The sequence below is a fragment of the Bombina bombina genome, chromosome 1, assembly GCF_027579735.1.
Source record: "Bombina bombina isolate aBomBom1 chromosome 1, aBomBom1.pri, whole genome shotgun sequence".
NCBI lineage: Eukaryota > Metazoa > Chordata > Amphibia > Anura > Bombinatoridae > Bombina > Bombina bombina.
This window is the reverse complement of record NC_069499.1, coordinates 291,611,882-291,639,591: the sequence shown is the minus strand read 5'-3', so window position 1 is coordinate 291,639,591 and position 27,710 is coordinate 291,611,882. Positions and strand designations below refer to the sequence as shown.

At 37.7% G+C, this 27,710-nt stretch overlaps 1 protein-coding gene across 1 annotated transcript in view; it reads right to left on the bottom strand.

The window, feature by feature from the left end:
• LOC128657683 (protein mono-ADP-ribosyltransferase PARP14) overlaps nt 1-27,710 on the bottom strand; it is a 411,551-nt gene that overhangs the window by 10,119 nt on the left and 373,722 nt on the right. Inside the window, exon 16 of the mRNA XM_053712086.1 lies at nt 22,885-23,024. Within this exon, the coding sequence (XP_053568061.1) occupies nt 22,885-23,024 (140 nt within the window). The remainder of the gene's footprint in view (nt 1-22,884; nt 23,025-27,710) is intronic.

Here is a 27,710-nt window from a genome sequence, read left to right as displayed (position 1 = left end):
ATCCTGCCCACTATTTTCAGCACTGCATGTTCAAAATACTTAAACCAATGAAATTGTGTTTAAAGCGCCATTTTGAAACCTAGGTATTGTAAACGGATTGGTACAGAGCAAAGGATACCCGCAGAGTGGGTGTGGAAAACAATAAAATTTGCAGACAAGATTTCTGATATACGGTAGAGATATGTTAATGAAATGCTATTGATAAAAAGCGTATTTGGGGTAGTTAGTAACAGGCATAGAAAATATTTACTTACAGTGGCCCTTTAATAAAGGATGGGGTCGTGGACTCTCCATATCCAGAAAGAAAGAAATTTATCAGGTAAGCATACATTTTGTTTTCTTTCCATTTTGAAACCCTCCAGTTCCAGGTGATTAACTCTCCGCATTTTCTGCGTTATCCCTGCCTCCAAAAGCACAATCCCAGTCTCAACTGGCGTAGGTCTGAAATTTTGTCATGGTCTCCGCAATGTATTTCCACTTGTCTTCGGAAACCAGTCAAAGTTCTGTGCACTTCTTCAGTATCTCAATTGCCTGAGGAGTACCGAGAGTTCCAAGACGTTTTTAACAAGGTGCGTGCAAGTATGTTGCCTCCTAACCGGTCTTACGATTGTTCCATAGACCTGCAACCCGGAGCCATTCCTCCTCGGGGCCGGGTTTACCCTTTCTCGGTTGCAGAGTGGGGCTGCATTTGTTATTAAACTGCACGGCTAATTTTTAAAGCTGTCAAAAATAAACTTTTCAGCCTGCAGGTCGTATTTGTGCCAAAAATAAAATTTTCAGCCTGCAGGTCCTATTTGTGGCAAAAATACAATTTCTTTCATGTAATTGGCAAGAGTCCATGAGCTAGTGACATATGGGATATACAATACTACCAGGAGGGGCAAAGTTTCCCAAACCTCAAAATGCCTATAAATACACCCCTCACCACACCCACAATTCAGTTTTACAAACTTTGCCTCCTGTGGAGGTGGTGAAGTAAGTTTGTGCTAAGATTTCTACGTTGACATGCGCTTCTCAGCATTGTTGAAGTCCGATTCCTCTCAGAGTACAGCGAATGTCAGAGGGATGTGAAGGGAGTATCACCTATTGAATGCAATGATTTCCCTAATGGGGGTCTATTTCATATGTTCTCTGTTATCAGTTGTAGAGATTCATCTCCTACCTCCCTTTTCAGATCAACGATATACTCTCATTTACCATTACCTCTACTGATAACTGTTTCAGTACTGGTTTGGCTATCTGCTATTTGTGGATGGGTGTCTTTCGGTAAGTATGTTTTTTATTACTTAAGACACCCCAGCTATGGTTTGGCACTTTATGCATTTATATAAAGTTCTAAATATATGTATTGTACTTATATTTGCCATGAGTCAGGTTCATGTATTTCCTTGTGCAGACTGTCAGTTTCATATTTGGGGAAAATAAACATTTTAAGAAATATTTTTTCTTACCTGGGGTTTAGTCTTATTTTCAGATTATATTCTTCTTGCAAATTGCGGGCAGTACTAGGCCCGTGGGTGCCTCAAATGCTAGACTTTATTGCGTCATTCTTGGTGCGAGATTTTTTTGGTGCGAAAGTACGTGCGTAGTTGACGCCGAGTTCCTACACAGGGTTGCGTCGTTAGTGACGCAAGTGTGTCATTTCCAGATGTTATTGGCGCCAGAAAATTTTCAGTCACGTTGTGCGTCATACTTGGCGCCAAATTTTTTCATTATTTTATTACCCCATTGCTATTTGCCTCTTGCCTTTTTCTATGTCAGAGGGCTATGCTATTTGCATTTTTTTCTCATTCCTGAAACTGTCATATAAGGAAATTGATAATTGTGCTTTATATGTTGTTTTTTCTTTTACATTTTGCAAGATGTCACAATCTGATCCTGTCTCAGAAGTATCTGTTGGAACTTTGCTGCCTGACATCGGTTCTACCAAAGCTAAGTGCATTTGTTGTAAGATTGTGGAAATTATATCTCCGAATGTCATTTGTAATAGTTGTCATGATAAACTTTTACATGCAGACAATATATCCATCAGTAATAGTACATTGCTGGTTGCAGTTCCTTCAACTTCTAATGTACATGATATACCTATGAATTTTAAAGAATTTGTTACTGATTCTATTCAGAAGGCTTTGGCCTCTAGTTATCAAAGCGTCTACTGAAAATACGGCAGAAATCTGCGTCGGACTCGTCGCGAGATTGCATTGCCGAAGTTATCAAAGTCTCAAGATTGGAAGACTTCGAGTTTTGTGACGTAACATTCGATCCGGCGCTCTCAATTCGACGCTGATCACTGTGACTAGAAAACCTCTGGAAATGTTGCGGAATTCTGTGCATTCGCCGTGTTCTTCGATACAATTAGAAGCTTTCTGAAAGTTATCAAAAAATGACCACTTACGCTCGCGTCTTATCCGACGCAGCGTACCTAGTTTTCAATCTCGAAAAACAAAGTACTAATGGCACTGCTGAAATTTGGCAATTAGGGTATCCTGTTAATGTCTGGGTTTATTGATGGGATATAATATCCACCAATTTATATTTTTGGCCCAGATTGAGTATATTACAAAGTGGCTGAGGTGCTGTGTACTGGTTTGAACAAAAGAACAAAATCAATCCTGGGATTGAAGAAAGTGTACACTTGTTTAGCACTCTTTCCCTAATTAATGGTGGCAATAATTGAACAGTATATAGGTATACTAGAGAAGGAGGTGTACTTGGATTTTTTAAAATATAACCTTTATTGGGTAATTTAAAATAAAAACACAAACAAAATCACACACATACAGTTAAGTTAAAAATACAGGTTTGGGTCAATTGGTTTAATTTAATAATCTTGGATTTGGAAAGGAGTTGTGGCATACACAAGGTATGATTCAAATAGAATAATTCTCTGTTTGGAGTATTGAGTAGAAGTCCAATAGGGAACTTATATTCTTCACACTTGTATTCTGATAGTTGGAACTTTTGACCACTTTCTTGTGGACTTTGCTATATATTTTTTATCTCTATTTCAAGGTGGGGTCCCAAGTTGTAACACTTTTACATTTAAGAACTAGCAGTTATCAGGTTGGTACTATATATGGAATTATATATGTCACTGTCTAGGGACTCTAGGTGGAAGTTTCTAGTTACTTGTGAGATGCTTTGTATCTTCTTGTCTATTACACTATGCGTGAATTATATGCATCAATTTTTTGGACTTCCAATTTTGTTCCTGGTGTCTAGTATATTGTTCCATATATCTGAGACATTGTAAACTTCTATAGTAATGAATGCAGTATAGTGTTCCCCCTGGGGTAAATAATACCAGCAGTCTATAGACGTGTTTAAAGTAATGAACTTGCGTCTGCTACTATTATATCTTCTGTATATACATGCTACCGATGTATATCTTAAGTGAGTTTGAAGAAAATATTAACTGGGCTCTCAAGCCTGTTTGAGAGTTTGCCACTTGTATAGAGCTAGGTTGATCTAAAAGTTCTTTTATTCCTTTTTTCTATACAGATTTTTTTATTCTCTTGGCATAGATTTTAGTGAATTACGTTTTCTAAAATAAAAGGTCACTTTGTATCTGGCCAAGTAGAAAATAAGCTGCTTGATTCGCCAGGTGAAAAAGATGTTAGTATATTATTGTAACCTAACTCAACTTAAAAATTGTCCTTTGATTTAGCAAAACTTATATTTTCTCAATTTTGTAATGTATGTTCAGTATTATGGTACAATATCTGGACAGAGTTTCTTTTACTTTACTTTGTATTTGAATCTCTTTCTGATGATAATATTTAAAATAGACTGTTAGGTAGTTAAATCTTAGGAAACACTGTCTGAATTGTTCTTATATTTCACTACTATATGATAGTATTTCACCGGTAACTTCTTACTGCTGTTTGAATGATTAGTAAGACTATACAGACTGTATATTCATAAAGGGTGAGAAAAATATATCCCTACTGCATCTTAGCGCTAAATATTACTGGTAACTTCTTATGGTCATTAGGCAGAATAGAGAGAGTATTAAGACTGTAAGTTCATATAAGGTACATATGATAATGTTATGGATGTTTAGATTAACAGTCCGTTGATTCTACTCCGTATTTAAAGTGTCTTATTCACATATGGTGGTTATAACAGTGACAACAATCTCTAGTCATTCATAAGAGTATAGTATGTTTGTTACAATTAAATTAGGTTGGTGCGATATACTGATTTCCCAACCCCTTATTGTTAGTCTAGTAATAATTTGTTTTGCTGCTAGTAGCAAATTAAGTGATTGCTGCTGTTACCAGATGGATCCCTACTCTGAGGACTTATCCACATATAGCGGTTATAGTAATAACTTAAGTGCATCAATCAAGGTGAATTTTGTATCTTATTTTTGGTTACACTGTTGCTTAAATTGTTCCATATTGTATATCTATCTTCAGGCAGTCTAAGTTCTCATGAACACTACCATAGATATAAACTAATTGGTTTTGTTTTTAATGTATAATATATTCGTTTTCAAGTCTCATATCTATGGCTTTATCAATAGACTTTACTGCCGGTAATAAATTAAATCTACCTTGCTATTTGCTCGATAGGACCCAGCTCAGGGGTCAATTAATTTGTCTATGTTTCCAAATCTGCCTTGCTATGTGCTCGATAAGACCCAGCTCAAGGGTCGATTAATTTATCTGTATTTCCAAATCCTAATGTCTAAATATGTTAGACCGACATTCCTGCTATTTAAAAAATGCTAACATGCATTCACACCAAACAATTCCCTGACATGTTTCGCCACTAACGTGGCTTTCTCAAAGGCCTTTGAGAAAGCCACGTTAGTGGCGAAACATGTCAGGGAATTGTTTGGTGTGAATGCATGTTAGCATTTTTTAAATAGCAGGAATGTCGGTCTAACATATTTAGACATTAGGATTTGGAAATACAGATAAATTAATCGACCCTTGAGCTGGGTCTTATCGAGCACATAGCAAGGCAGATTTGGAAACATAGACAAATTAATTGACCCCTGAGCTGGGTCCTATCGAGCAAATAGCAAGGTAGATTTAATTTATTACCGGCAGTAAAGTCTATTGATAAAGCCATAGATATGAGACTTGAAAACGAATATATTATACATTAAAAACAAAACCAATTAGTTTATATCTATGGTAGTGTTCATGAGAACTTAGACTGCCTGAAGATAGATATACAATATGGAACAATTTAAGCAACAGTGTAACCAAAAATAAGATACAAAATTCACCTTGATTGATGCACTTAAGTTATTACTATAACCGCTATATGTGGATAAGTCCTCAGAGTAGGGATCCATCTGGTAACAGCAGCAATCACTTAATTTGCTACTAGCAGCAAAACAAATTATTACTAGACTAACAATAAGGGGTTGGGAAATCAGTATATCGCACCAACCTAATTTAATTGTAACAAACATACTATACTCTTATGAATGACTAGAGATTGTTGTCACTGTTATAACCACCATATGTGAATAAGACACTTTAAATACGGAGTAGAATCAACGGACTGTTAATCTAAACATCCATAACATTATCATATGTACCTTATATGAACTTACAGTCTTAATACTCTCTCTATTCTGCCTAATGACCATAAGAAGTTACCAGTAATATTTAGCGCTAAGATGCAGTAGGGATATATTTTTCTCACCCTTTATGAATATACAGTCTGTATAGTCTTACTAATCATTCAAACAGCAGTAAGAAGTTACCGGTGAAATACTATCATATAGTAGTGAAATATAAGAACAATTCAGACAGTGTTTCCTAAGATTTAACTACCTAACAGTCTATTTTAAATATTATCATCAGAAAGAGATTCAAATACAAAGTAAAGTAAAAGAAACTCTGTCCAGATATTGTACCATAATACTGAACATACATTACAAAATTGAGAAAATATAAGTTTTGCTAAATCAAAGGACAATTTTTAAGTTGAGTTAGGTTACAATAATATACTAACATCTTTTTCACCTGGCGAATCAAGCAGCTTATTTTCTACTTGGCCAGATACAAAGTGACCTTTTATTTTAGAAAACGTAATTCACTAAAATCTATGCCAAGAGAATAAAAAAATCTGTATAGAAAAAAGGAATAAAAGAACTTTTAGATCAACCTAGCTCTATACAAGTGGCAAACTCTCAAACAGGCTTGAGAGCCCAGTTAATATTTTCTTCAAACTCACTTAAGATATACATCGGTAGCATGTATATACAGAAGATATAATAGTAGCAGACGCAAGTTCATTACTTTAAACACGTCTATAGACTGCTGGTATTATTTACCCCAGGGGGAACACTATACTGCATTCATTACTATAGCAGTTTACAATGTCTCAGATATATGGAACAATATACTAGACACCAGGAACAAAATTGGAAGTCCAAAAAATTGATGCATATAATTCACGCATAGTGTAATAGACAAGAAGATACAAAGCATCTCACAAGTAACTAGAAACTTCCACCTAGAGTCCCTAGACAGTGACATATATAATTCCATATATAGTACCAACCTGATAACTGCTAGTTCTTAAATGTAAAAGTGTTACAACTTGGGACCCCACCTTGAAATAGAGATAAAAAATATATAGCAAAGTCCACAAGAAAGTGGTCAAAAGTTCCAACTATCAGAATACAAGTGTGAAGAATATAAGTTCCCTATTGGACTTCTACTCAATACTCCAAACAGAGAATTATTCTATTTGAATCATACCTTGTGTATGCCACAACTCCTTTCCAAATCCAAGATTATTAAATTAAACCAATTGACCCAAACCTGTATTTTTAACTTAACTGTATGTGTGTGATTTTGTTTGTGTTTTTATTTTAAATTACCCAATAAAGGTTATATTTTAAAAAATCCAAGTACACCTCCTTCTCTAGTATACCTATATACTGTTCAATTATTGCCACCATTAATTAGGGAAAGAGTGCTAAACAAGTGTACACTTTCTTCAATCCCAGGATTGATTTTGTTCTCTAGTTTTCAATCTGCTGCCTTAGAGGTTGCGGATGCTATAGTAGTCAATGGGAATTGGAAAACAGAAATCTTATGTTCGATGCTGCTAGAGTGAAGCATATCACCTAATAAAACTCAATGGAAAGCATTATTAAATATGTATACCTTATTTTAAATACCATTCCCTTCCTGTAATTCAAAGTTTGTAAAAAGAAAAGCATATTCACACAAAGGCTAGCAAGAGAATGAAAACACTGCACAGCAATTAAGGAGATTTAAAAAAAAAACCTGCATATTCACACAAAGGATAGCAAGAGAATTAAAACACTGCACACCAATTAAGGAGATTAAAAAAAAACCATATTCACACAAAGGATAACAAGAGAATGAAAACACTGCACAGCAATTAAGGATATGTTAAAAAATAGCATATTCACACAAAGGATAGCAAGATAATTAAAACACTGCACAGCAATTAAGGATAATTTGAAAAAAAAAAATCACACAAAGGATAGCAAGAGAATGAAAACACTGCACAGCAATAAAGGAGATTAAAAAAAAATAATTCACACAAAGGATAGCAAGAGAATGAAAACACTGCACAGCAATTAAGGATAATTTAAAAAAAATATTCACACAAAGGATAGCAAGAGAATGAAAACATTGCACAGCAATTAAGGAGATTTTTTTAAAAAATATTCACACAAAGGATAGGAATAGAATGAAAACACTGCACAACAATTAAGGAGATTTAAAAAAATTCACACAAAGGATAGCAAGAGAATGAAAACACTGCACAGCAATTAAGGAGATTTTAAAAAAATTCACACAAAGGATAGCAAGAGAATGAAAACACTGCACAGCAATTAAGGATAATTAAAAAAAAATTCACACAAAGGATAGCAAGAGAATGAAAACAATGCACAGCAATTAAGGAGATTTAAAAAAAAAATTCACACAAAGGATAGCAAGAGAATGAAAACACTGCACAGCAATTAGGGAGATTTAAAAAAAATCACACAAAGGATAGCAAGAGAATGAAAACACTGCACAGCAATTAAGGAGATTAAAAAAAATATTCACACAAAGGATAGCAAGAGAATGAAAACACTGCACAGCAATAAAGGAGATTAAAAAAATTCACACAAAGGATAGCAAGAGAATGAAAACACTGCACAGCAATTAAGGATAATTAAAAAAAAATATTCACACAAAGGATAGCAAGAGAATGAAAACACTGCACAGCAATTAAGGAGATTTTTAAAAAATATTCACACAAAGGATAGCAAGAGAATGAAAACACTGCACAGCAATTAAGGATAATTAAAAAAAAATATTCACACAAAGGATAGCAAGAGAATGAAAACACTGCACAGCAATTAAGGAGATTTTAAAAAAATATTCACACAAAGGATAGCAAGAGAATGAAAACACTGCACAGCAATAAAGGAGATTAAAAAAATAATAATTCACACAAAGGATAGCAAGAGAATGAAAACACTGCACAGCAATTAAGGATAATTTTTTTAAAAAATCACACAAAGGATAGCAAGAGAATGAAAACACTGCACAGCAATTAAGGAGATTTAAAAAAAATATTCACACAAAGGATAGCAAGAGAATGAAAACACTGCACAGCAATTATGCTATCAATTAATTATAAACAATACAAATTATGCTATCAATTAATTATGCACAATACAAATTAGGCTATCAATTAATTAGGCAAAACACTGCATATTTACATAGGCATGACATGAACTCTGATTTTATGTTTGGATGGCAGCATCGTGGAGGCTTGAAAGGCAATTTACATATTACTTTTATAATAATGTCACGGTTTTCATTCAGTTGCTAGGATCCCTTTTTGTAGCTAAAATGCCCTTTGGCTTTTGCTTCATTTATGTCACTGTTTAACTTTGCACTTTCAAAATATATTGAAATGATTTGTAAATGGTATTAGGAATCACATAAAGGATATCAAACAATATTTCACATCATAATGTTCGACACTGCATTCTTTTTGTTACTAAAGATTGCAAATGTTAATACAACACTTTAATATTTAATCTTAAAAACACAGTAATCACTGACCTTTTTAACCTTCATAATGCTGCCATCCAAACAGAAAAACTAGAGCCAAATACTCATGTGTTTTTCATAATTAATTTTGTTAATTGCACAGACACCTGCATTTCTTACAGCTGATAAACACACCTGGATGGCGTAATCAGATATTTTTATGGACATCCCATCGTGCTCGTCAAATGACGCAAGAAAAAACACAAATACGTTTTTTGGAATAATTAGTCAATTTAATTGCGCGTAAAATGACGCGATAGTAATCAAAATGTGCAAGTCATTTGTTAGGTAATGATTAACGCATCATTTATTCAATTACTGAAAACGTTCACATCTGTGAAACTAGGCGTTATAAAAGGGGCTCTTCAATCACTGCATTTCATTATTATTATTTGGTGTTGCTTTGAGGATGGACAGCCTCAATGTTGTGAATTTTGTTCTTTTATTAAGGAGGCGAAGGGCAAGACGGGTGTTGATGGCTGCGATGCGACACGGAAGACGCCAGTGAGTGCCAAGGGTTTTCTACCCAAGGATTGGGCTCCATGCCCTCAGTGACCGAGAGGTGGTCCGTCGATTTCGACTGGATAGGGCCTCTATTGAGAGGCTCTATGTTGAGATTGCGTACTCTCTCGAGCCACTCACTAGAAGAACTAGGGCAATCCCTGGGATGGTAAAATTGTTCGTGGTCCTCTATTTCTTGGCAACTGGGTCATTCCAGGCTGTGACAGGTCTAGTCATTGGTATGAGCCAGACAACCTTCTCACGTCACCTGAAGGTTGTCCTGGATGCTTTGCACCGATGCCTAGTCCATCATGTCCACTTCCCAAATACACCGGAGGAGTGGCATGCTGTCAAGCTCCAGTTCTACCTTAGAGCTGTATTGCCAAGGGTTATGGGGGCCATAGACTGCACCAACGTCTTGGTGCAGCCTCCCAGTGGTCAAGAGGAGCCCTACCGGGATAGGAAATTCAACCACTCGCTGAATATCCAGGTCATCTGTGACACCAGGTTGAGGTTGATGAGTGTTCGATCTGGACTCCATGGCTGCAATCATGATTCCTTCGTCCTCCGGAATTCGGCCGTATACCAACGCTTCCAGGAGGGCCAAATGCCAGAGGGAATCCTGATAGGTAAATATCTCTTTGATACTCTAACATATGTATATGATATATTTTATTCATTCTGATTGCTAATGCCACTGATCTATTTTGTTTATGCAGGTGATTCTGGATATCCGTGTCTTCCGTGGCTGTTCACACCCGTCCAAAACCCCAACGGAGTGGAAGAGGTGCGCTACAACTGTGCACACATTGCAACAAGATCCGTGATTGAGCGCACCTTTGGCATGCTAAAGAGCCGTTTCCGCTGCTTGGACATCTCTGGTGGTGTTCTTCAGTACGCCCACTCCAAAGTCTCCTTAATTTTTATGGTTTGCTGTATGTTGCATAATATTGCCCTAAAAATCCCGGATATAGATATGGAGAGCTTGGACAATGAGTATGGTCATTACATCGACCCATTCCTGGAGCATGATGCTCTGGGAGTCCAAGCTCGAGCAGTCTATATCCAGGGTTTTTTTGGGCAAGAAGTTTGATTGTGCAACATACAGTTTTTATTTGTGTTTTTCTTTACTTTACATTATTATTTTTAATCCAAAAGCTGATATATTTTGGATTACTGTTGAGCAAATATTGTCGTTTCAAGGAATGATATTGTATATCATTGTAAAGCCATTGATTGAAAGTGCTTCAAATAAAGATATATATATATATATATAAACATATATTAATTTATTTAATGCTGATTGTGACTAAAACTGCTGTTGAGGCAGATTAGTCACGAGAAAAAAAGAATGCTTCTATGCACTGTTATAATATTTATTTCTATATTTTAATTGAATTACTGTGCCTTGATCAACTTGAAAGATATTGTACTTTAAAATTTAACTTTTATTGATTATTGATTTAAAAAGACAGCTTAAGTGGATGATAATACTGCCCTAGAGATTTAAAAACACACTCACTGTGCTACATGAAAAAACAGCATGTTATAATTGTGCTGCAAAGGTAGAACTAGTAATACTAAGAGCAGTAATGTTTAACTGTGAATATGCAAAGAGCTCATGTAGAGACCTATAGTCTCTTAGTCCTTATTTCTTACAGTAGTATCTATATTATTTAAGTCATATGTATGACATAGATTCTATATATTGTAAGAAATATATTTACTTTGTGTTGTTGCCCTTTGGACTTAGCAATTAAAACTGCTTATATATGTTGGTGCTACTAGTGTAAATACTGACTAGGGTGGCAGCCGGCACTAGATAAATATAATAATCTAGGTACTTGAAGTTGTTTGTTGTATCACCTAACGGTAACAAGTAGGTACTCAAACAGTTATCTGGAGATTAAATGTTTTATTTAAAGGCTGTCTCCTTGATAAAATGTCATAAATTATACTATGGCTTCTTTCTGTTTTATAACGTTATATTTGTGGGATACTGCCAAAGGAGTGATCTTAGCCTTACAGGGTGTGCTATGTTTTTTATACAAAGAGCCAGTGTATGTAAACTCCTCTGCTGTACAGTGCTACTGATTAAGTTGCTTCTGTGTAGTATCGAAGTGAGATTTCCTTATATTTCGGTCATATACAAATTGTATTCTTATCGTCTGAAGCACTGTGTAGCTTGGTATGTTATGCTTATGATTAAACAACAGGTTCTTAGAAGCGTAGGTAGTTAGCCATTAAATGTCGTCAGAGAAAGGCTGCCACCTGAGGCTATAAACAATTTCCACTGCATGAACCCTCGTAACAATTGTTTGCTAAGTACCAAGTACCTATTCTGGATTATATTGAATTATATATCCTTAATGTGCTATGTTTGGCAAGGAGAACTGTGCCTAATAAGAGACAACACCACCACCCAAAAGTTAGCCGTAATAAACGTTAGCACCTTCTATGGAACAACTAGTTCTACGTTTTCAGATTATAAGTTTTTAAGTATTTTAAGTTTTTTCTAACATGCTGTTATATTTAAATATAAGACAACTAGTGAGGCCAGTTAAAAATAGAGGAGACCCCATAATTTTATTTATGTATATATATCTAGTTACAGACATAAATACACATATAAACACATAAATATATATGTACACACATATAGACATCCTATAATATAAAAGGCCAAGTGTGTTTGTCCGAAGCTGCCATTCGCAGTAGAGACTGTGCAAGGACAAACACACCTGGCCTTCAAAAAACTGACCTGGCATGGTGGCACCTGAATAATCCGTGAAGGGGCGGGGCCTGGTGGGCATGACGGGGCCCGGACCTGGCAGTGTAGCGGGGGCAGGACCTGGCTGGTGTGACAGGACGGGCCGGCTCCCAACCAGGGCATGGCGGGGCGGGACCAGGGCGTCACGGGCAGGACCAGGGTGTGACAGGCCGGAGGAGGTCGGAAGCGGCTGTGGCCATATGCCGTGAGAGAGAGAGCGCAAGAGAAGTGGGATATAGAACAAAAGAGGGAGAAGATGGAGCAAAAGAGAGGGATAAGAGAGTGCAAAAGAGAGGGATAAGAGAGAGCAAAAGAGAGGTGGGAGAGAGAGCTAAAGAGAGAGGGGAGAGAGAACAAAAGAGGGGGAGAGAGAGCGCAAAAGAGGGGGAGAGAGAGCAAAAGAGTGTGGAGAGAGAGCAAAAGAGAGGGGGGAGAGAGAGAGAGCAAAAGAGAGGGGGAGAGAGTGCAAAAGAGAGGGGGGAGAGAGAGCACAAAATAGAGGGGGAGAGAGCGCAAAAGAGAGGGGGAGAGAGAGAGAGCACAAAAACATAATTTGTGTAAGAACTTACCTGATAATTTAATTTCTTTCATAGTGACAAGAGTGCATGACCTAGTTATCATAGGAATTGATGTTCCTATGATAACTGAGTATTGTGAGAATAGACACATCCTAGAGAAGATCATCAAAAAACACTGGGCGATACTAAAAGAAGATGACATAATTGGAGAGAAGCTGATTCCCCAACCTAAATTTATTTACAGGAAAACCAGGAATCTAAAAATGATTATGGCTCCTAGCATTCCAAGAAAAAGAGATACCAACAACACCACCAATCATCAAGGTAAAAACATCAGAGGATTCTTTCCATGTCCAAGCTGCAAGGCGTGTAAAAATGGACACAAAACAGATACATTTTCATCGTATCATAAGAATGAAAAACATAGGATCAAAGAATTGATCAGATGTAGTGATAAGAATGTTATCTATCTAATCTCTTGCTCAAGAGCCCTTAGGGACAGGATCAGAGAGCATATCCTGTGTATAGAGAAAGGAAAAATAGACACCCCACATTCAAACATTTTGCGACCACTCATAAGGTGAATGTAAAAGATCTTAGTTATGCTGGAATACAAAAAGTTAAGAAAAACTGGCAAGGAGGGAACCATGAGCAGAGATTATTATTCAATGAGTCCAGATGGATCTTCATGCTGGATTGTCTTTTTCCTAAAGGTTTGAACCATAAGGAAGACCTGGCACTTCTGCTCTCCCTAAAATAACACATGTCTCCCCGTTCCATTAGAACGATACGAATTCATAAGCACCGACTTTTTTTGGCATATACCAGACATGAAGAAATGACAGGCATGAAGCACATAGATCAAAAGGTGGAAATATATTCATTTCAGGACACTTTTTGTAGTGGGGACAATTATTGTAAGGACTAACCTATCCTTAGATATCCCTAGATGTCCCTAGACCAAAGGGCATAAAACAAGAGATTGGATCGAATATTACTAGTAAGCAGAATACATACTTTTAATCTCAGAATATTACTAGCTTAGAAGCACGATATTTTTAGAATCCAAGATACTAGCACTATATATAGAATCCTCTAAGCTTTGAGACATACTAGTACCAGTATAAAGTTTTATGATCTAACATCTGACAACAGATCCATATATATGATCTAGAAACCAGCTGAAAGTGGGATAACACTTCCAGCTTAGTTACCTATAAAGTACCAAGCATTAATATGTACATAAAATATTCACCTTCATAAAAGAACATCAAAAGTACTATATAGTTAGATATCTCTCATGTATAAAGACAGATGTAGTCATCACAGCTATATTATAGAGCTCACTAACAGTCAATGTGTACATCACATTCAGAAGATCATTCTATTATCAAATTCTGTATCAGCCCATAGTCAAAGATCTAACCACCCAAGACCATATGGTTTACGAAACATATCTATTGAGCGATTTCATTTTCAGCCTCTCCTTAGCATGACTCTTTAAGTAGTAAAGTTTAAGAAATATATTTTATAGAGTTCTTACTTCTATCTCCGACTCTTTTTATCCCCAGTCTTTCAGTCACATTCTTTATAAATAGCCATCCCTGTCTAAAGAGATCTTTTACCTAAATTGATTATTAAGGTAATTAACAAAGATGATGGGCAGATAACGTTTCTGTGTTTCCCTCAGAATTATGTAAGTTTTAAACTTCCTCAGGCCTAATACAACGCTCAGCTTGTGGCTATAAACATAAAATTACAAGATGGCAGTAAGTTTGTACCGCTCGAGATGACAGAATAAACATAGACCAAGACAAATACAGGTCTGACAGTCCTTTACAGATAGCATAAATGTTATATTTATCTATTGAGCGTTGACATTTGCAGCCCCCCTCATTATTACTTCTTTAATAGTACACGTTAAGAATTATTATTTTCATCTTCAATATCCTCTATCCCCATCCCTTCAGTCACATCCTCTATAGACAGCCACCCCTGTCTAAATAAAGCCCTTTACCTAATCTGATTATTAGGCAACTGAGGTAGATACAAAAGCGATGGGCAGATAACAATTATGCATCTATCTCAGAATTATGCAAGCCTTAAACATCCACAGGTCTAACACATCGTTCATACAACCTGTGGTTAAATTGGAAAATGACAAAAATTATGTACCGCCCGAAATAATAGAATGAATACAGATCGAGACAAATAAAGTTTTGAAAGTCTTTTATTGATAGCACAAATGTCATATTAGTCTTTTATTGATAGCACAAATGTCATATTTGTCATATTATCAACAGAATTACGCAAAATGGGCAAATAGCAATAAAACTACACTTTACGTTAAGATATGGTTTTGACCAACAGGTATGAGGAAGATAGCCATATCCAACACTATAGGGTTTTGTAGGACAGGAACCAAACAGCAAGATTGTAACCTCTTTTAATTACCCACCATTACATACGCATTCAGTGTATGCAGAATAAACACTGAGAAAGGCAGCCGATTGTTAACTACATTTCCCAGATTCCAATTCGACGATCGCGGGAAGAAGTTCCGAGTCACCTTATCCGGCCACATCCGGTTCATAGCTGAATCCGGTTTTGATAGAAGAGACAGAGAAAGCGAAACCTAAAAAGTAAGCTGACCGATCCCCTTACTAATGTGACAGGAGAGATCACACTATATACGGTCTATGAGGTGAAACATGGTAGGCGGATCCAAAGTGGATTGTGTCACTAATGTAGATCCACACAAAGGGCATTATGAGCTTAATTATGGAATTACAGTAGTAAAGATTAAAAACACTTCACTCTAGGGCGCAAACAATAAGCTCTGAATAGGACCGATTGCCATATTCATGTTAGTATTCAAGGTAGGTTAATTAAAAACAGTATTATATTACTATGAACTTTCCCAGAGATGCATTGGGCCAAACAGGAAGGGGAGGTCTTCTAATTTTTGGCGCCAAATTTTCACCAATCATTATTACATGTACCCTTTAAAAGCCACCAGATTCTACTACACAGTATAGTCTTGAGAAAAGCCTAGTTTAGGCCGAAACGCGTTGGCATACTGGTGAGCTTGATTTTAATTACCAATATTGTTCTTTGTATACAGTGTTGCACTATTTTTTTCTCTCTTTCTTATTTTCAGGTTTTTAATCGTTTATATGCTTATATGACTATAGACATTCAGCCTTCAAATATGCATATGTGATTTTGGATTTGTTTTCTATCCCTGGCACTAGGTGTGCCCCTTCTTTGGTGGAGATCATAAAATACACGATTTTTTCACTATTTTTCAATTATTTTTCAATTATTTTTCAGTATTTTTTACTTTTTTAGCTTTTTCAGATTTTTTCAGATTTTTTATATTTTTCACAATTTTTGCATATTTTTTATACACACCCAATCCCCAACAACACATCTTCACGACACCGGGAGGACCTTTTGATAGACTTCTATATGGAACTATTATTGTGACTGTATTATTCATTTAAGTGGCACTTGGACACTCCACATCCCCCACTGGAGTGGGTCACATTTTATCTCCATCAGGCTCTATTTTTTTCCTGTTTTATCTCACATCCGTTTGGATTCTTTTGTGAAACACCTATCCTTTTTTTTGTGAAGCACTCGAATTTGAAGTTTGTATTTGGATTTTGTATGCATTAATTTTAGCCATTCAATTGTGAGTCTGCGGTTATCACATTATTATTTGTATACACTACCCTACATGTAGAACAATACTAGTCTACTCACTGCTAGTCATAACATTTTAGGAGTTATCTCTCGTCTTTTATCTTATGGTATAATTTTATTCATTGCAAGTTTTTAAATTTGTGAGACATGGATCCATGCATTTTGTTTTAACCTTGTATGTTGTCACTTATAGTAGTGTATATTGTTTTAAACTGTATCTACCTCTTTGAGCCTTTTAAGCTTTTTTAGCGCTTACTAGTACCCATTTACCCTAGTGACGTATGAGATATACATTCCTACCAGGAGGGGGCAAAGTTTCCCAAACCTCAAAATGCCTATAAATACACCTCCCACCTCACTCATACCTTAGTTAACGTGTAGCCAAGAAGTGAGGTGTAAAAAAAGGAGAAAAAAGCATACAAAAAGAGAAACTGGAAAAAATAAAGTGCTTTATACAAAAAATCATAAGTGACGTATGGGATATAATACCCAGGATGTGGAAATCCACGAGTCACTATAGAGGGAGGGATAAAATAACAACAGCTAAATCCACTGAGAAATTAAATAAAAAAAAATAATAATTAAGTTTTCTTTAAAAATTTCAAAAAAAGTCAAACCAAAGGCACTAGAATCAAACTGAGACAACTGCCTGAAGAACCTTTCTACTAAAGGGTGCTTCTGAAGAAGCAAATACATCAAAATGGTAAAAAGAGAATCTCAGAAAATGATAGTGGCCTGGATGAGTTGTAATGTGAAGATAAGGGTCCTGTAAGTCTATTGTGGACACGAAATGAACTTGCTGAACAAAAGGCAGAATATTCCTTATATACACCATATTGAAAGTTGGGACTCTTACAAAACGATTTAAAAATGTCAGATCCAGAATTGGTCTGAACAAATCTGCTTTCTTTGGGCCAATGAATAGATTGGAATAAAAACCCAAACCGCCTTCCTGCAGAGGAGCTGGAACAATCACCCCTGAAAGCTCTAGGTTTGAAACACATTTCCGAAAAGCCTGAGCCTTCACAGGGTTTGTTGGAACATGAGAAAGAAAAAATCTTCCCATGAGAAGTCTTATTCTGAAAACTATTCGATACCCCTGAGAAACAATATTCTGAATCCACTGATTTTGAACAGAAACTGTCCAAATGTGTTGAAATAATTTCAATCTGCCTCCCACCAGTTGAACTGGTTTGAGGGCCGCACCTTCATGCAATCTTAGGGGCTGGATTTGTTTTTTTATAAGGCTTGGATTTATTCTAATTCAGAGATGGTCTCCAATTAGAGCCAGAGGCCTTACGGGAAGGAGATGTCTTTTGTTCTCTATTCTGACGAAAGTAACGAAAATGATTGGGAGTTTTAAAATTTACCCTTAGATTTCTTATCTTCGGGCAGAAAATTTTGAAAAAAACAGACTCCAATTTACAACTACATGGAACCCCAGGTAAGCCTAAAAAACACCCATAAACATAATTTCCATGCTGAAACTGTTAAACTGCAAAGGGGAATGCACAGACCAGATTCATGGCAAATATATACAATTTACATTTAAAACTTTATAAGATAAAGTGCCAAACATAGCTGAGAGTGTCTTAAGAAATGATATATACTTACCAGAAGACACCCATCTACATATAGCAGACAGCCAAACCAGTACTGAAACATATCAGCAGAGGTAATGGTAGAGGAGTATAATGTTGATCTGTAAAGGGAGGCAGCAGATGAATCCCTGCAACTGATTTACAGAGAGCTCTTGAATAGATTTCCCATAGGCGAACACATGGTATCATCAGGCAATATTCCCTTCACATGCCTCAGACAAACACTGTACTTTGAGAGGAATTGGGCTTCAAAAAGCTTAGAAGCGCCTTAGAAATCAAGCACATCTTGCTGTACCACCTCCAATGGAGGCAAAGTTTGTAAAACTGAGCTATGAGTGAGGTGTTTTTATAGGCATTTTGAGATTTGGGAAACTTTGCCCCCTCTTGGTAGGAATGCATGTCCCATACGTCACTAGCTCATGGACTCTTGCCACTTACATGAAAGAAAGAGAGGGGAAAGAGAGAGAGCTCAAAAGAGAGGGTGAGAGAGAGCAAAAGAGAGGGGGAAGAGAGAGGAAAAGAGGGGAGAAAGCGGAAAATAGAGGGGTAGAGAGAGAGCAAAAGAGAGTGGGAGAGAGAGCAAAAGAGAGTGGGGGAGAGAGAGCAAAAGAGAGGGCGGAGAGAGAGAGAGAAAAAGAGAAGGGGGAGATAGAGCGCAAAAGAGAGGGAGAGAAAGTGCAAAAGAGAGAGGGGGAGCGAAAAAGCACAAAAAAGAGGGGGGAAAGAGAGCACAAAAGAGAGGGGGGAAAGAGAGCGCAAAAGAGAGGGGGCGAGAGAGCACAAAAGAGAGGGGGAGAGAGCACAAAAGAGAGGGGGGAGAGAGAGAGCAAAAGAGAGGGGGAGAGAGAGAGCAAAAGAGAGGGGGAGAGGGAGAGAGAGAGCAAAAGAGAAGGTGAGAGAGAGCATAAAAGAAGGTGAGAGAGAGAGCAAAAGAGGCGAGAGAGAGAGAGCAAAAGAGGGGAGAAAGAGAGCAAAAGAGGGGAGAGAGAGCGCAAAAGAGAGGGGGAGAGAGCAAAAGAGAGGGGGGAGAGAGAGCAAAAGAGAGGGGGTAGAGAGAGAGAGCAAAAGAGAAGGGAGAGAGAGAGCAAATGAGAGCTGGGAGATAGAGAGCAAAAGAGAGGGGGAAAGAGCGCAAAATATAGGGGGAAGAGATAGAGCAAGAAAGGGGTGAGAGAGAGAACAAAAGAGAGGGGGAGAGAGAACAAGAGAGAAGTTGAGAGAGAGAGAGCGCAAAAGAGAGGGAAAGAGAGAGAGCAAAAGAGGGGAGAGAGAGCAAAAGAGAGGGAGAGAGAGCAAAAGAAAGTGGGAGAGAGAGAGCAAAAGAGAGGGGGAGAGAGAGAGCAAAAGAGAAGGGGGTGAGAGAGCAAAAGAGAGGGGGGAGAGAGAGAGCAAGCAAAAGAGAGGGTGAGTGCGCAAAAGAGAGGAGGAGAGAGAGAGTGCAAAAGAGAGGGGGAGAGAGAGAGCAAAAGAGAGGGAGAGAGAGAAAGAGAGCAAAAGAGAGGGAGAGAAAGAGAGCAAAAGAGAGGGGGAGAGAGAGCAAAAGAGAGGGGGGAGAGAGCAAAAGAGAGGTGCGAGAGAGAGAGCAAAAGAGAGGGGAGAGAGAGAGCAAAAGAGAGGGGGAGAGAGAGAGCAAAAGAGAGGGGGAGAGAGAGAGCAAGAGAGGGGGGAGAGAGAGCAAAAGCGAGGGCAGAGAGAGGTAGAGCAAAAGAGAGGAGGGAGAGAGGGAGAGCAAAAGAGATGGGGGAGAGAGGGAGAGAAAAAGAGAGGGGGGAGAGAGAGACCAACAGAGAGGGGGGGAGAGAGAGAGAGCAAAAAAGAGGGGGGAGAGAGAGAACAAAAGAGAGGGCAGAGAGAGAGAGCGCAAAAGAGAGGGGGAGAGAGAGCACAAAAGAGAGGGGGGAGAGAGAGCAAAAGAGAGGGAAGATAGAGAGAGCAAAATAGAAGGGAGAGAGAGAGCAAGGGGTGCAAGAGAGAGAGCAAAAGAGAGGGGAGAGAGAGAGAGCAAAAGACATGGGGAGAGAGAGAGCAAAAGAGAGGGGGAGAGAGAGAGAGCAAGAGAGAGAGCAAAAGAGAGGGCAGAGAGAGGTAGAGCAAAAGAGAGGGGGGAGAGAGGGAGAGCAAAAGAGAGGGGGAGAGCAAAAGAGAGGGGGAGAGAGAGCATAAGAGAGAGGGGGAGAGAGAGAGCAAAAGAGGGGGGAGAGAGAGAGCAAAAGAAAGGGGGGAGAGAGAGAACAAAAGACAGGGCAGAGAGAGAGCGCAAAAGAGAGGGGGAGAGAGAGCACAAAAGAGAGGGGGGAGAAAGAGCAAAAGAGAGGGAAGATAGAGAGAGCAAAAGAGAGGTGGGAGAGAGAGCAAAATAGAAGGGGGAGAGAGAGAGCAAGGGGTGGGACCGCTGTACACGGGATTTAGGACTAGTATATATATATAAGTGCATAAGCGCCTTTTGCCATTAAGATGTTTACATGTTAAGATGAAAATATGTAAAGGCATATTTATGCAATATTCCTATTCAATGAAGGTTTTAACTATGTATTTACTTTAAATATTTCACATTCATGTTCTCTACATAGCAGAATATGTTATATGTATTTATAAATAGATATTCCTATATATATCTATACATATATATAATCATCTATATATATAAAGCTAATATATATTTGTTTTAAAAGATACATCAGATATACAGTATCTCACAAAAGTGAGTATAGCCCTCACATTTTTGTAAATATTTTATTATATCTTTTCATGTGACAACACTGTTATACTTTGCTACAATGTAAAGTAGTGAGTGTACAGCCTGTATAACAGTGTAAATTTGCTGTCCCCTCAAAATAACTCAACACACAGCCATTAATGTCTAAACCGTTGGCAACAAAGTGAGTACACCCCTAAGTGGAAATGTTCAAATTGGGCCCAAAGTGTCAATATTTTGTGTGGCCACCATTATTTTCCAGCACTGCCTTAACCCTCTTGGGAAATGGAGTTCACCAGAGCTTTACAGGTTGCCACTGGATACCTCATCCACTTCTCCATGATGACATCACAGAGCTGGTGGATGCTACCAAGGCAGTGGTCGTCTTGGAGGTGTGTTTGGGGCCGTTATCATGTTGGGATAGTGCCCTGCGGCCCAGTCTGATGCTCTGCTTCAGTATGTCACAGTACATATTGGCATTCATGGTTCCCTCAATGAACTGTAGCTCCCCAGTGCCGGCAGCACTCATGCAGGCCCAGACCATGACACTCCCACCACCATGCTTGACTGTAGGCAAGACACACTTGTTTTTGTACTCCTCACCTGGTTGCCACCACACACGCTTGACACCATCTAAACCAAATAAGTTTATCTTGGTCTCATCAGACCACAGGACATGGTTCCAGCAATCCATGTCCTTAGTCTGCTTGTCTTCAGCAAACTGTTTGCAGGCTTTCTTGTGCATCATCTTTAGAAGAGGCTTCCTTCTGGGACGACAGCTATGCAGACCAATTTAATGCAGTGTGTGGTGTATGGTCTGAGCACTGACAGGCTGAACCCCCACCCTTTCAACCTCTGCAGCAATGCTGGCAGCCCTCATACATCTATTTCCTAAAGACAACCTCTGGATAGGATGCTGAGCATGTGCACTCAACTCCTTTGGTCGACCATGACGAGGCCTGTTCTGAGTGGAACCTGTCCTGTGAAACCGCTGTATGTTCTTGCCCACGTGCTGCAGCTCAGTTTCAGGGTCTTGGCAGTCTTCTTATAGCCTAGGCCATCTTTATGTAGAGCAACAATTCTTTTTTTCAGATCCTCAGAGAGTTCTTTGCCATGAGGTGCCATGTTGAACTTCCAGTGACCAGTATGAGAGAGTGTGAGAGCGAAGGGAAAATGGCTACTTCCACTTAGGGGTGTAATCACTTTTGTTGCCAATGGTTTAGACATTAATGGCTGTATGTTGAGTTATTTTGAGGGGACAGCAAATTTACACTGTTATACAGTCTGTACATTCACTACTTTACATTGTAGCAAAGTGTCATTTCTTCAGTGTTGTCACATGAAAAGATATAATAAAATATTTACAAAAATATGAGGGGTGTACTCACTTTTGTGAGATACTGTATGTTGAAATATTTATTTATGAATAATTAGAACATATTCCATTATGTAAAGAACATTGGAATATCTATCTATATATTGGGTTCTTGTAAAGCGCAGCTAATCACCCGTAAGGGTCTCAAGGCGCTGTATATTTTATTAACATGAAATATTAATATTTGGTTATGTGAACCTTTATTCCCCAAGGTTCACTTAGGGTGGATGCCAGAGGATCGGCAGTGCGACCCCCAGACAAAGGCAAAAACATATAGTGAAAATGGAAGAGTCGCCGGAAGTGAGGTCATCTTGGAGTTTTCGATTTCTTGGATTTTACGACAGAATAGTGGCAGCTGGTGAACTAGGGAGTAGGCAGAATATACTAACTGCAGGTTATAATTTAAACTTTAACAGCAATGAGTTTTAAAGCACCTCTGAATATAAAATGTTTTATTATGTGTATAAAAACATACAATATATAATATCTCCCAAATAATACCTTTAGTGGTTACTTTACAGGATGGATAAATGTAAAATCCCACCACATCAATGAATCCTGCTATATTCTTCCAAATGCTAAACATTACATTTTACAAAAATATGCCCATAAATTTAAAATACATAGAATGTTTGAGTTCACAACATAAACTGTTACCTTAATTATTGGCACTTTATATGACAATTCAAAGTGTTGCTTAACTTCTGAGTGTTCAGACGTTCCAGGATGCAAAAGCACCAATTTTAGCTGGTCATTATCCATACTGTCCCAATGTTTAGGCAAATCGATTGGCTGTTCTGTAGCACAATAGAATAACATGTTAGGAACTAAAGGATTAAATAATACATTCACTTTAAAATAGGTTTTGAAAAATGGACAGCGCTTTTCAAGGATAAATGTATGTTTTGTTTTGTGCTTGAAGAGGCATAACCATGATCAGCAATGTCCAGCCAGTGAGCAATGGATACCTAAGCTTAAAGGGACTGTATGCTGTAAAAATGTTTTCCCTTAATGTGTTTCCAATTATTTTTTTACCAAATGCAGAGTATACAATGTATAAGAATTCACTTTTTAAGGTTTATTTGTGTATATTTAATAGCTGATTTTGTGTTTTAAAACCACAACCTAATAAAATGGGTTGAGCTTGTAGGTATAATCAGATCTCATTACTTTATCACATTGTGTACATATACATGGTTCTTTATCCTATATGTGCCCGTATACCAAAGACCAATACTTGGAGAGAACAATGGAAAATTAACATTTTATTACCTTATCTCTTCTATACCCCACTGTTAGTGTAATTTCTTCTGCTGGCTAGCTTATCTATAGCTTGGACCTAAGGCCAGAAACTTTCAGAATAGGTGGGGATGCCATAGGCTAAATCAACTATTTCAAATGCCAATATAATGATAAAGGAAATACAATTTATTACACTCCAGCAGTTAAAGTGGATCATTGGGAACAAATTAAATATTTTTTTGAGTAAACTGTCCAGACGGCATAAGGGGCCACACTGAGCATGCATGATGACCACACCCTATCCAGAGGAGATAGGAGGCTAAGCTGACCAGATAGACAAGTCAGGATAATGGCGAGAGAGGGTCCAGGGGTAACCTAAGATGATCCCACAATGTTGATAAGTATGAAACAAACCCACATAACAGTTTTGTTAATATAGTTTATGTTCTTTACATTTATATTCAAAGTTTTATTATTGAATCAGGTGAGTTAATCAATTCTGGTTTGCCCTTTATAGTCACAAATATTTTGTTATGTAATTCCTGTTAACCTGGTCTTATCTTTTGACAATAACACTGGGTCAATCAGGAATCTGATAATAATATCATTTTCTTATGGTTTCCAGGATTATTAGTTTACCTGATTCTTGCCAGCTATGCTGAGAATTTAAATAACAAAAGTTTATGTTTCTCTATTATACATGTAAGCTACTGCAAATAAAATCATTTAGTGATTGTTTTCATTAGTTTTAACCTGATAATCATTAAATCATTGTAATGATGTATGCTTATTGATTTGCTTTATTCAAATATTGCTCATTATTTCCAATAATTCTTTAAATAAACTAACGGCTAGATTACGAGTTTTGCGTTATGAGGGGTGCGGTACTAACTTGCAAGTTATTGTCACCGCTCACTTCCCTACAGCGCTGGTATTACAGGTTTACAAAAACCCGGCGTTAGCAGGCAAGAAGTGAGCGTAAAGCAAAATTGAGCTCCATACCGCACTCCAATACCAGCGCTGCTGAAAGCTGCAGTGAGCTGGTTTTACGTGCTCATGCACGATTTCCCCATAGACATCAATGGGGAGAGCCGACTGAAAAAAAGCCTAACACCTGCAATAAAGCAGCGTAAAGCTCCGTAACGCAGCCCCATTGATTCCTATGGGGAAACAAAATTTATGTTTACATCTAACACCCTAACATAAACCCAGAGTCTAAACACCCCTAATCTTACACTTATTAACCCCTAATCTGCTGCCGCCGACATCGCCGACACCTATATTATACATATTAACCCCTAATCTGCCACCCCGACATCGCCAACACCTACATTATACTTATTAACCCCTAATCTGCTGCCCCCAACATCGCCGACACCTATATTATATTTATTAACCCCTAATCTCCTGCCCCCAATGTTGCCGCAACCTACCTACACTTATTAAACCCTAATCTGCCGCCCCCAACGTCGCCGCCACTATAATAAACATATTAACCCCTAAACCGCCGTACTCCCGCATCACAAACACTAGTTAAATATTATTAACCCCTAATTTGCCGCCCCTAACATCGCTGCCACCTACCTACATTTATTAACTATTAACCCCTAATCTGCCGCCCCCAACGTCGCCGCCACTATACTAAATTTATTAACCCCTAAACCTAACCCTAAATCTAACCATAACCCACTAACTTTAATGTAATTAAAATAAATCTAAATAAAACCTACTATTAATAACTAAATAATTCCTATTTAAAACTAAATACTTACCTGTAAAATAAACCCTAAGTTAGCTACAATATAACTAATAGTTATATTGTATCTACCTTAGGTTTTATTTTTATTTTAAAGGCAAGTTTGTATTTATTTTAACTAGGTAGAATAGTTACTAAATAGTTATTAACTATTTACTAACTACCTAGCTAAAATAAATACAAATTTACCTGTAAAATAAAACCTAACCTGTCTTACACTAACACCTAACCTTACACTACAATTAAATCAATTACATAAATTAAATACAATTACCTAAATTACAAAAAACAAACAAACACTAAATTACACAAAATAAAAAAAGAAATTATCAGATATTTAAACTAATTACACCTAATCTAATAGCCCTATCAAAATAAAAAAAAGCCCCCCTCCCCCAATAAAAAAAAACCCTAGCCTAAACTAAAAGGGCCTTTTGCAGGGCATTGACCCAAAGAAATCAGCTCTTTTACCTGTAAAAAAAAATACAAAAAAAACCCCAACAGTGAAACCCACCACCCACACAATCAACCCCCAAATAAAATCCTAACTAAAAAAACCTAAGCTCCCCATTTCCCTGAAAAGGGCATTTGGGCATTCCCCTTAAAAGGGCATTTAGCTCTTTTTCAAGTGCCCAAACCCCTAATCTAAAAATAAAACCCACCCAATGAACCCTTAAAAAAGCCTAACACTAACCCCCGAAGATCCACTTTCAGTTTTTGAAGACCCGACATCCATCCTCAACGAAGAGGCAGAAGTCCTCATCAATGCCAGCAGAAGTCTTCATCCAAGCAGCCGAAGTCTTCATCCAAGCCCGCAAAAGTCTTCATCCAGACGGCATCTTCTATCTTCATCCATCCGGCGCGGAGCGGCTCCATCTTCAAGACATCCGGTGCGGAGCATCCTCTTCAATCGAAGTCTTCTTGCAGAATGAAGGTTCCTTTAAATGATGTAATCCAAGATGGCGTCCCTTGAATTCCGATTGGCTGATTTCTATCAGCCAATTGGAATTAAAGGTGAGAAAATCATATTGGCTGATCCAATCAGCCAGTAGGATTGAGCTTGCATTCTATTGGCTGTTCCAATCAGCCAATAGAATGCGAGCTTCAATCCTATTGGCTGATTGCATTGTGGCAGCGATGTTAGGGAAGGCAGATTGGGGTTAATAATATTTAACTAGTGTTTGTGATGCAAGAGGGCCTTGGTTTAGGGGTTAATAGGTAGTTTATGGATGTTAGTGTACTTTATAGCACTTTAGATATTAGTTTTATGCTACAGCTTTGTAGGGTAAAACCCATAACTACTGACTTTCAGTTTACGGTATGGATCTTGGCGGTATAGGGTGTACCACTCACTTTTTGGCCTCCCAGGCAGACTTGTAATACCGGCGCTATGGAAGTCCCATTGAAAAAGGAGTTTTTGAAAGCTGCGGTAATTACGGCCAAAAAAGTAAGCGATGCAGCTAAACCTGCAAGACTTGTAATACCAGCGGTAGTGAAAAAGAGCCTTAACGCTGCTTTTTCACTCATACCGCAAAACTCGTAATCTAGCCGTAAGTTTGTTTATTGATCTGGTCTCAGTTTAATTAATAGACAAATCAGAATTAAAAGGATTCAGGTTTTATATGTACTATCCTTTGCAAATGATAATAATTCAGAGTGTTATTAAATTGCACACATTGCTCCTGAAAAGTTGGTAACCGCTATTATATATATATTGAATTACATTATCAGAATGATATAGAGGTTCCATAATATTTATTGTGTCTAAACACATAATACACTTTGCGGGTACACTACTGAAATAATAATAATAAAAATAATAATAAGGATAATATTTACAACATTTTATTTGGAGGCACAGAAAAACACTAACAAAACTGATTTCTGTTACAGTGACAAGACTGGATGAGTCTTTATTTCTTAATAATACACATTTTGCAGGGAACTGTGTAACTACTACAGAAAATAACATTTTCCTATTTGTTTAACAAAACAAAGATGTTCTCATGAGACTTATAAGCCTTCTTATCCTGAATTAAGGGTAACATGAAATTGCAGGCTGCAAGAAGAGATCTACATTCCTCAGTCACGCAGAGAAACCAAATGTCCTGTCTAGAACGGATGACGACATAAGGTAGTACCAGATTTTCAAATCATTACAGTAATAGTCATACTGTGGTTTTTCTATACTTTAGTTGGGTGACAAACCTAGAGGGGGAAGTATTTTCTTTCCCTCCACATAAAAAGGTTATTAAAGGGACAGTAAACCTCAAAAATAATGTTATATAATTCTGCACATAGTGCAGCATTATATAACATTATATTAGCGCAAACTTTATAAAACATAATATTCCCTTTTAATTTTTTAAAACAACGGCTGTTTTTCAGACCCGCTCTCTATGCTCTTCTGAGCGAGTCTGTTTTTTTCACACAGCGCATCGGGCCAGCTGTATAGTCACAGCCTGGCCCGACCGCGCCATAACAC